Source organism: Pezoporus flaviventris, unplaced genomic scaffold, assembly GCF_033815535.1.
Source record: "Pezoporus flaviventris isolate CSIRO_AGI_PZ_B2104156 unplaced genomic scaffold, CSIRO_AGI_Pfla_v1 ptg000078l, whole genome shotgun sequence".
NCBI lineage: Eukaryota > Metazoa > Chordata > Aves > Psittaciformes > Psittacidae > Pezoporus > Pezoporus flaviventris.
This window is the reverse complement of record NW_026892626.1, coordinates 4,229,012-4,239,391: the sequence shown is the minus strand read 5'-3', so window position 1 is coordinate 4,239,391 and position 10,380 is coordinate 4,229,012. Positions and strand designations below refer to the sequence as shown.

At 53.6% G+C, this 10,380-nt stretch overlaps 1 protein-coding gene across 1 annotated transcript; it reads right to left on the bottom strand.

Moving 5' to 3' along the window:
- Positions 1 to 6,761: 6,761 nt before the first annotated feature.
- LOC133279809 (uncharacterized) lies at positions 6,762 to 10,141 on the bottom strand (the record flags this gene model as incomplete). Its single annotated transcript, XM_061473975.1, has 11 exons — positions 10,132 to 10,141; positions 9,711 to 9,802; positions 9,520 to 9,621; positions 9,115 to 9,239; positions 8,874 to 9,033; positions 8,602 to 8,789; positions 8,375 to 8,488; positions 8,101 to 8,222; positions 7,881 to 7,918; positions 7,508 to 7,758; positions 6,762 to 7,353 (listed from the first exon to the last, which is right to left on the bottom strand). Coding segments are annotated over exons 1-11 (1,794 nt in total), but the record flags the coding sequence as incomplete, so codon positions are not given.
- Between the last annotated feature and the right edge of the window lie 239 nt (positions 10,142 to 10,380).

Here is a 10,380-nt window from a genome sequence, read left to right as displayed (position 1 = left end):
CTGTTTTGTCCGGGTTCTCATCTCAGAGGAGGGTATACATCCCTTTAACAGAGAGATGCCTCTAGCAAAAAGATGGTGCCAGAGCAAAACAGCTCTGGCTCATACAGCTGCTCGGCAATTCTGTTTCTTGTCAGGAATGACATTCTTTCTAGTCACTAATGAAATCTGAACATGCAGGTTTTAGTGAGGAGAACTGTCAGTTTGTGCTGGGTGATGAACAGTGCAAGGAATAACTGTGCAGGGTCAGGATCTGGAGTTTGGTTTTTAGGCTGTAATGTTAGGAATGGAGAAGAGGGCTGTGGGAGAGGCAAAAGGGGACAGGGTGGCCAGTGACAAAGTCCAGGTGACAGCACAAGCTGCTGCACACTTCCTCGGTTTGGAAAATTAATTTATTAGCAATTTATTTCATTTTTATGTACCAAATACAGTGACTGATTGCTCAGAGGGTGAATGGCCAAGCTAAGAGAGGTATCTTCCAAATGGATGTGCCCCAGTGGTGAACAGGAACTGCCTGCCAGCGGGGTGCACAGACAGGGCCGTTCAGAAGCTCGGCTGCAAGGCTCCGGGAGCACAGAACCTCGGAGTGTCGGGCTGTAACCGCGCCCCAGCCTGGCCCCGACCCGTAGGGGGTGGTGCCCCGGGTGCCGGGGCGGCGGCGGGGCCGTGCCGCTGCCGTTAACGCTTCTGCCCGGTGCGGTGCCAGGGGCGAGGCGCCAACGTCGCTTCACAGACCTGCTGCTACGGGGCGCGACCCACCGGACTCCCCGACTGCCCGGCGGCCGTGCCGGGCCTGAGACGGTGCGCGCAGCCGCGCCCCAGGACCGCAGCAGGGGCGGGTACAGCGAAAGGGCGCTGGGGAAGCGGCTCCCCCGGCGCCGGCACTGCCGGTACCTGCCGCGGCTGAGCGGCGGCCCCGAGTCCGGCCTCTCACAGGATATACGGAAGAAGTGCTTTACTGTAAGGGTGGTGAGGCGCTGGCACAGGCTGCCCAAAGAAGTTGCGAACGCTCCATCCCTGGCAGTGTTCAAGGCCAGAGCCTTGGGCGACATGGTCTAGTGTGAGATGTCCCAGCCCATGGGAGAGGGCTTGGAACTGGGTGATCTTAAGGTCCTTTCCAACCCTAAGTATTCTGTGATTCTTCTGATTCCCACCGCTGTAAATGGAAGGAATAAGGTAGATCAGAAAGTTCCATTCAGCTGAGAGCAAGGAATTGTGACAACAGAGGCGGTTCTGGAATGAGCCTGCAGGCAGATGGTGTGTATCCAGGCCTTGACCATTGTTAAGAAATAGTGCTGAACTTCTTTCAAAAGGAGAAATGAATGAATGGCATTTACAGTGCTGCTCTCACTTTCCAGGCAGAGAAAAAAAAAGCCAACCTTGTCAGGCAGTGAAACAAAGAAAGATCAAAAAAGCTCGCTCTCATTTGGGGTTGTTATCAAGACAGAGGTTGCTGTCAAGAAACCCTAAGGACTTTTGGTATTGATTTTACATGGAAGGTTTGGGGAGTTTGGTGAAAGATGATGGCAAGTAAAATACATTTAATGATACATGGGGTCAGAGCTCAAGAGTCTCACTGGAGTCCTGTATGTCTTCTTTTCCTTCCCGACTGGGCCAGCATCCCTGCCTGGGCGTGTAAAGCGGACAGCTAATGCCTTCCAAGCAAACGCCAAAATATCTTTTGTCAACCCAGTGGATGTAATGACTGGTATTTCAGACATCAGTTCGTGCACTGTGTGGGCGCACATTGTGTTCATCCTTAAGTGTAGAAAAGACCAATTGAATATGTGCAGTATTAAGTAAGACTTCCAGATTCTGTCCTCAACAACTTCCCAACATGGGCAGCTAGATGTTTCCCACTGAACGCACTGGCTGATGATGCTGCTATTTGCAATGCACAAACACATCTTTCACTTGGCCTTTTCCTATGCTAGCTCTGATTTCTGCTTTAGTATCATGGAGAGCATGACACTAGAACTCACTTTCTCAACTCAGTCAATACGTGAAGAGAAATACCACTCAGAGGTCATAACATGCTGTTCCATCTTCTCTGTCCTGCCCTATATCATCAGCTGGATTTGCAAATCGGGTCACAGACATAAATGTTACATGGGGGCCAGGACAAAGGAATTACAGTACCAGGTCAGAACAGTTGTTTGCTTCATCTAGGATTATGTCTGGCAGAGTTGGCACCATGGGCTTCAGGAAAAGGAGTGTACTGGAAAGCAAGATGAATGGTGATTTTGTGCCTTCGTATCGCTGTGTTAGGGACATACTGAAAAGGACAAGAATTCCCACATGGACTAGCCTGTGGCAATCTGCCCTGTAGCATAACTTTGTGGAAGCAAAACAAAAAAAGAAAGTGTGTGATCTTTCCTCTCTGGAAAGGAAGAGAGAGTAAATGTGCATGCATTTTTGTCTTTCCATCTCTTTCTTCCCTCTGTCTACCCCAAGGTCTTTTGAATTTGTTCACTAATTTTGCATGCAATTTGGTAAAGAGATAAGAGAGCTCAGTGACAATGAGATTCCTGCAAATCCATGAAATTTAGGGAGAGGAGAAAGACCTCATAGGCACTAACAAGCAGACTGCAGTCTGGGCAAAATCCTTTGCAGGCATCACCAAGCCCACATCAAGGTAAAGATGTCCTTTGGAAGGCACTGCTGGAGGTCTCTAGTCCTGTCTCTACTCAAAGCACCAAACTATATTAGACTCAGCTTTGCTTGGGCCAAGTCTCAACTACTGCTAAGGCTGGAGATTTGACAGCTGCCCCAGATGAGCACTCTTCTGCAAGTGAAGAATCTTTTCTTGACAACCAGGCTGAACCTCCATCCTGGGGCCATTTGCCCATGATTGAGAGGCATTTGTCTTTACAACTTTACCATCATTTTTACAGCTCCCATTGGGGTAGTGTTAGCCCAGAATTTGAGGCCCCTCAGCCTCCTCTTCGTAAAACAAGCTGATGTTGAGTCAGTCAACAAGAAAAAGAAGCTGTAGGCAACCAGGATCCTCAGAATGACTTTTCTTTTTTATAAATGGGAAGACAGAGGGATGAGAATTAGACATTTCTGTACTTCCTACAAAAATGTATAAACACAGCACTGCAATGCACTGATCTCTGCTTTCTTGAAGAGTAACAACTATTGCTACAAGAACAACTACAACTGCTTTCTTTCCAGACAAATGATGAAGTATCTTACTTTATGTCAGCATTAAGGAACATAAATCAGTCATCTCTCTGCCAGCATTATGTTTCGTGAGAAGCTCAGATACTCTCCTCTCTAGTGCAGCTCCAAATGAGTACCTCATTTGCAAAGTTCATGTATTACCTTGTTGATTTACCATAGTGCTCCCTTAATGTTTGTGAGTCGAGTTTGCTTTCCAGACCCGGGTTTTAAATAACTTCAGAATTGAAAACTTCTTATTGTTTTGCTATTTCTGCATTACTCTATTTCCACTTTATTATTTCATAAAGATTTGTAACAGCAGTTGGTGCACAGAAAAAGGCATCAAGAAAACTGGATAATGGAAAAGAAATCTAGAAACTTGCAGTATTTCCCATTAAATGTCAGTTTACATTGTTTGGGCCAGCAATGGGCAAGGATTTAGTAACGCTATCTCATTGCAACCTAAGAACTGAAAACGGTAGTTTTTAACATACGGGTTGACTCTGGAGAGAAGTTGTCAAAGCAGCTGCAGGTAGGGTAACCCTCAGAGAAGGCTCCTGTAGCCCAAGAAATAGAGACTCCTTCTTTGAGAATATGGTTAAAAGACCATGGTTGTTATTTAATAGAATCTATGAAATTTTGAGCATGTGGGTTCCAAAGCTAACTCCAACTCTGCCTTTTCGCATGCTTCCGTAAAATAGCCACGGCCTGAGGTGTAGTAGACAGAGGTATTTGTGACAGATTGTTTTGTGGATGTGTTATGAGAAGAGAATGTCCTTAAATTGCCTACCCTTTTAAAACTGCAGTTATAGGGTCTTCTGTGAAATGAACAAATTAGTTTTATTTCAGGACATTAGCAGTTCTGCAAAGATTGGTCTTTTGACAAAGCCTGTTTTTATTAAAAACATTTTATGCTGTTCATTTTTAATGTGATGCTCCTCTGTTTCTAGATTGTCTCCGGCCCTCAAATCCACTAGGAGGCAGACTTAAAAACCGTTTTTGAGTTGTGGAAGGAGCCAGTCATCAAAGCCACTTTTGTGCACTTTTTTTCCCCTTTTTTTTAAGCGAAGGTCTTATTCCCATTTAAAAGGAGAAGTACTGGTCAGCCAGATGTGACCTCTACTGCAGAAGTCCCCCCATCCCATCCAAGAGCCAGGACACCTCTGGAGTTAGAAATCACGATTTATTTCAAATAAACCATGGGTGCAATGCCGGCAGAAAGTCTCCTGGGTAGTTTTCCTGCCCCTTTCTAGTGCCTGTGAAGGAAAGCAAAGAGCAGCAGCACCCCGTTGGGGTCACCCCCAGCTCGGAGCAGGGGAAGGCATTCCCAGCACAAGTGCCACATTTAAAAATGAAGCTATATTTTTTTCCATTTTTTTTCCCCTGCTCCTGATTAAAAAGCCTTAAAACTTGAGAGTGCAATACTATAGTACAGAAACCTCCTGTGGCCCTGGCCCTGCATGGGCAGCAGCGGCAATCATGCAGTTTGTGGCATCCATAGGAAACATTTTGGTACAGTCTGGAGCCTGAGTGCTCTTAGATATGAGGCAGCCAATGCACTAATATGAGTGAAGCTGAAATAAAAAGAGGATGGGAAGCGAGGATGGAGGTGTCAGCCTGGTGTGGGGACTAAAAATGGGAGGGAAAACTAAAAGAGAGCAAACACTGCACATCTGCAGCAGTAATGCACCAAACAGAACCTTGTACCGTGGAATTAACGGCTCCTGAGAAACCATCTACTCACCTAAATCCATAGAATTGCAGAAGAGTTGGGTTGGAAGGGACATTAAAACTCATCCAGCTCCAACTCCCTGCCACAGGCAGGGACACCTTCCACTAGAGCAGGTTGCTTCAAGCCCCATCCAACCTGGCCTTGAACACTGCCAGGGATGGGGCAGTCACAGCTTCTCTGGGCAGCCTGTGCCAGCGCCTCACCGCGCTCAGAAGGAAGAGCTTCTGCCTAATACCTAATCTAAATCTACCCGCTTTCAGCTTAAAGCCATTCCCCTTGTCCTGTCACTACACGCTGTTGTAAACCTCATGTAAACTCAGTGAGTCAAAAAGAGCCATGTAACTATTAGAGGGGAAGCCTTGGCCTCATCTTTCGGTGTTGAGAATTCCAGTCCCCTCCTCGTCCCCCACCTCGCTGGCAGTGTCAGTCACTCCACACAAAGAGCCAACAGTCCCTGTGCTCTGCAGATTTCGTCCTGGAGCCTAAGACTTTCTGTGTGACACCACAACAGCAGTCGCTCTGCCTGCGCTGCAAAAGCAAGTCAGAGCTGTTGCCTTCCAGAGCACATAAACAGGACCTGTTCATGTAAAGCAGGGCTTTCAGCGCCTTCAGAAAGGCTGTTTTGTTTTCTTTCCAAATAAGTGGAAGTGCTGACAAAGTTCAGGAAATTTAGAAGAATTAGGGAACATACTGTGCAATATTTACTACTGTTCCTCAGCCAAGCGTCTCAGCAGCCTGTTGAGAAAAGTCCAGCCAGAGCTGTATGCTTAGGCTTGTCTGCAAACAAGGATTCATAGCAAAGCATTTTGTGGGGGCATGGGAGAGGGAGGGATGTCAGGAGGCAGGGAGGGAGAGAGGCAAAACCCCCTTCTCATCTAGCTGAAAGCTGGGCATAACAGCCGGGAGAGTTCTTTGGGATTAGGGAACTCCACAGACCTGTTCAGTGAAGAGATTTGGTGTTGTGATAGTTACATTTACACAAGAAGAACAGCAGCTTTTACCCTAATTAGTACTTTGCACAGACGTGACACTGAACTGAACTCTTAAAAGAACCCCAGCTTTGCCCCTCTGCCACCGTGCTCACTGACGTAGGCGATGAGGATAGGATATTGCTTATAGCCTTATCCAGGGGGAAACAGAGCTGAAGCGTGTCAGAAGTCACTGGCACCGGGGTGCATGATTTTGGGGGGTGAGCCGTGAGGGCCAGGCCGGCTGGGTGGGTGGGTGCAGGAGGTCAGTGTGCAGGAGGTGCTGCTGACCTCTAGGGGAAGGACAGTGCTCTGGGCCCAGTCCCTGATGCTGCCCCTTGAGAAAGGCAGAGGAGGAGGAAGCCAACCAAGGAGCCTGGAATCTCCCAGTCCAGAGATGAAGGGCCACCTTTATTGTGCCGGTAGAGGGGGATCACAGTGGTCGCTCAGAGGTGAAACACGGTTGGTCCCACTGAGGCGTCCAGGCCGTGCGCTGGGAGTTTGGGCCCGATGTCGCAAGTGGGAGTTGTCTCGCAGCCACGCGGGCCTAGCGGGGATGGAGCTGCTGCCGCTTTCCAGTGCCGCGGAGTCAGAGGATGCTGCCGATGGCCCATGCCTGCTGGTTCTGGGGCTCCTGGTCTCGCGTACTGGCGAGCACTGGGGCAGCCCCTCACTGCCTGGCTGTGGGTGCTCCTTTAACCACGTGGTGCTGGCGGTTGGCTTCTCTCCTGCTGTCTTCTGGGCCGCGTGTAGGCAGTTTGGGTGTGACAGTTCAACTGGGAGCACAGCGAGAAGCTGTGGCATGGCCCGATTGTTGCAGTGCCAGTGCCTGGTGCCAGGGAACTGTGGCATGGCTATAAAGCCTCCTGGCTGTCAGTGCTGGAGCTGCTGCTCCCTGATGACTCCTGACTGTCACTGCTGCAGCAGCTGCTAGCACGTGCTGGGGAGCGCTGGGATAGCCGCGACACAGCCTGTCTGCGTGTGCTCCTGGTTGCACGTGGTGCTGGCGTGTGGCTGCTCAAACGGCGTCTTTTGCGCCGCGTGTTGGGAGTTTGGGCCCGGCGTTGCGAGCGGGAGCGGTCTCGCACCCGCACGGGCCCGGTGGATCTTGAGGCGCTGCCTCTTTGTCGTGCTCTGGAGCCACGGGATGATGCTGACGGCCGCTGCCTTGTGATGCTGCGGCTGTGGCTCGCACGTGCTGGTGAGCCCTGGGACAGCCTGGGCGCAGCCTGTCTGCGGGGGCTCCTCCCAGCTCGTGCTGCTGGTGTGCGGCTGCCCTGGGAGCGTCTTCTGGGCCGTGCATAGGGAGCTTGGGCCCGACGCTGCACGCGGGAGCGGTCTCGCACCCGCATGGGCCCACCGCGTCTGTTGCTCCCGCTTCTTTGCAGCGGTGCAGAGCCACGGGATGCCGCTGATGGCTGCTCTCTGGTGGCGCTGCACCTGCGGGTCTCACGTGATGTGCAGCGTTGGGACAACCTTGGCACCGCCTGGCTGCGGGTATTGATCACAGAGCGTGTTGCTGGCAGTCGGCTTCTCTCCTGCAGTCTTCTAAGCCACGTGTAGGGTGTCTGGGTCTGACGGGTGTACCGGGTTTGGTGTTGCCGTCGGTCAGGCCCAGGGTGGCTGGAGCGGCCGCTGCCCTCACACACTGGGCAACTGTGGCATGGTGCTGATGGCATCTGTCTGCTGCTGCTGGGGCTGCTGGACTCCTGAGCCTGAGGTTCCAGAGTCTGCCCCGGTGCCGCCTGTCTGCTGCTGCTGGGGCTGCTGGACTCCTGTGCCTGAGGTTCCAGAGTCTGCCCCGGTGCCGCCTGGCTGCTGCTGCTGGGGCTGCTGGACTCCTGTGCCTGAGGTTCCAGAGTCTGCCCCGATGCTGCCTGGCTGCTGCTGCTGGGGCTGCTGAACTCCAGTTCCAGAGATCCAGGAGTCTGCCCCGGTGCTTCCTGGCTGCTGGGGCTGGGGCTGCTGAACTCCAGTTCCAGAGATCCAGGAGACTGCCCCGATGCTGCTGGGCTGGCAGTGCTGGGACCAGCAAGCTCTAAGCTGGCACTGGAGGCTACAAGGGAAAGCAGGAACGTCAAGGGCTTGGCTCCCAGGCCTGGGGCAGGGTAGGCCAGAGCGCTGCCCCAGCCCTCCTGGAGCAGACAGGCTCTGCCAAGCCCACACCAGGCACCCGCTGCTTGGCCTTGCCTGGCCCCTGGCCCCAGCCCCGGAGTACCCGGGTGCTTTGACACTTACAGATGCTCGGGCCAGCACAGCCGTCACACTCCCATGTGGCCTCATGGCTGTTCCCCACTTTGGAGCAGCGTCTGTGAGTGCCCACAGCAGCGCAGGAGTGGCACAGGAAGAGCTGCCAGGGCCTGGGGAAAGAAATGGGTTCATGTCTCTAAGGATAAAGTGCCCACAGCACGGGATTGTCCAGCAGAGCTCTTGTTCTCAGCCCTTCTGCTTCGAGCCCTTGTTGAGGCAGAGGTCCCGTGCCGAGCCCCGGGGTGCATCTTTGGCAACTTACCCGTCTGGCTCTACTTCCTCCCTTCCTCCTGGACAAAGGCACTCCCTGGCATCGCAGCTCCTGTGCCTCTGGTACAGTTCTGTGTATGCACTGTTGTCTTCCCATGCCGCCTTTCTGATGGAGAAAGGAAAATGGATGAGCCCCTGCTGCCCCAGCATAAGGCATATGCAGGGCCTCCCCGCTCTTCCCCCCAGACGCTGTTTCCAACTCCGGCATGGAGCTAAAGCCTAGACTTGGGGGTCAGCAGAGGGCCACAACTGCGGGGGCAGGTCCAGGCGTGGCACAGTGCTGGCCAGGAGGACACCAACCTTATGGGGATTTGGATCCCCATGAGGAGCATTTCTGTTAGAAACAGTTTCGTATTTTGACACAGAGGGCAGCGCAGGCAAAAAGCGCCAGCCCTCATAGCCTGTCCCTGCAGGAGAAACAGAAAGAGCGTGAGTGAGGCTCTGGTGCTGCTGAGAGGCTGCCGTGCCCGGAGCAAGGGAACGACTGCTACCTGGATGCACGCCCTGTGGAACCAGGCATGTTTGCATGCTGGGCACACCATGGTCCTATAGGTCGTTCTGCCTTCAACAGGGTCCCTGCAGATGAGGCAGTTGGTGTCCTCTGGAGCCGCCAGCTCTTGCTGTTGTGGGCGGTGCTCCCAGCAGAAGGAACTAGGGGAAGAGGGAAGGCATGGGTGAGATGAGAAGCGCTGGGTCCTTCCCTGGAGATGGGGAGAAGGGTAGAGGGGGTACCTGAACGGCAGGAAGTAACGGGTGATGCATCCACCCTCCACGGCACAGGGGAGATGGAACCTGCGGTCACAGCCCATCTCCTGGCAGGTGACGGTGGCCCCCCTCTCGCCACACACAAAGCAGACCTGGAAAGAGCAGGGCAGCCCCCATCAGCGGCAGCCTCAGGGTCTCCACAGCCAGACCCACACCTTGGGGCAGGGGGCGGGATGTGGCCCCAGCTGGATCACAGGCCACAGATCCACCTGGCAGAGCAGGCTCCTGTGCTGGAGCCTCTGTGGAGCTGCTGGGAGCAAGACTTCTGTCCCAGAGCTGGGTGGAAAATCTGGGATTCTGTTCCTGGCATCTGCGCTAAACTCCCGCAAACCTCTCCTGGCACGAGTCACCCTGATCGTCTCAGATCCTCACCATCTGGGCTGCCTGATAGACTGTCAGTAGAATATCCATAAGAGAAAATCCGATCTGTTCTTCCTCTTCGGTCCCTTGGGGATGAAGGTCACTGGCAAAAAGCTGCAGAAGAGCAGAGACAAGGAGCAGGTGAGGGGCATGTGGCAGGGCAGGTGCATTGCAAAGATAAAACCAGCCCCAGAGGAACTCACCAGGCAAAAGCGATGGGCACAGCCCCATTCATAATTCCTTTTTGGCCCGCAGATGTCCGGGGCTGCCTCTGCGCGGCGACACAGCACGCATGCTGGAGGGGAGAGAGCAAATGCCACGGCGAATGAGCATCTCTGTGGGGCCAGGGATGCATCCCTGAGGGATTGCCCCCAGGGGCTGCTCTGTCCCTGCCTAGCTGGCTGCTGAGCAGGGCTGGAAGCCTTGGAGAGGAAAGGGCACTGCAGGCATGGGTGTCCCGGAGGGTGCGCACTGCCCAGCCCTGGTCCCGCTTGCCAAGCAGAGGAGCGGCCCTCCCGCAGGGTGGCTTTGGAGCTCCTGCCTCCCCCTGCCAACGCTCCCGGTGCATGCCCACAGCCTCAGGAGTCCCTCTGCCAGGCTGTAGGAGGGGGACTTTGCTCTCACCCTGCTCCATCGAGTCGGGTGTCCTAGACCTCCTTGCGGAGGTGTCAGACATCAAAGGTGGGCGTTTGGAGAGTCCCTGTCCCAGCAGCGCTGGGGCTGCTTCTCCAAATGCTCCTCTGCTACCTGTGAGGGAGAAGAGAGACGCGGGTGAGCTTGCAGCACAGGCCCAGAGCCCTGCGGTGTGGAGCCCCCTCGTTCCTCGGCAGGCCCCCGAGAGCCCTGTCCCTGCCCTCTACTCCCCGCACCTCA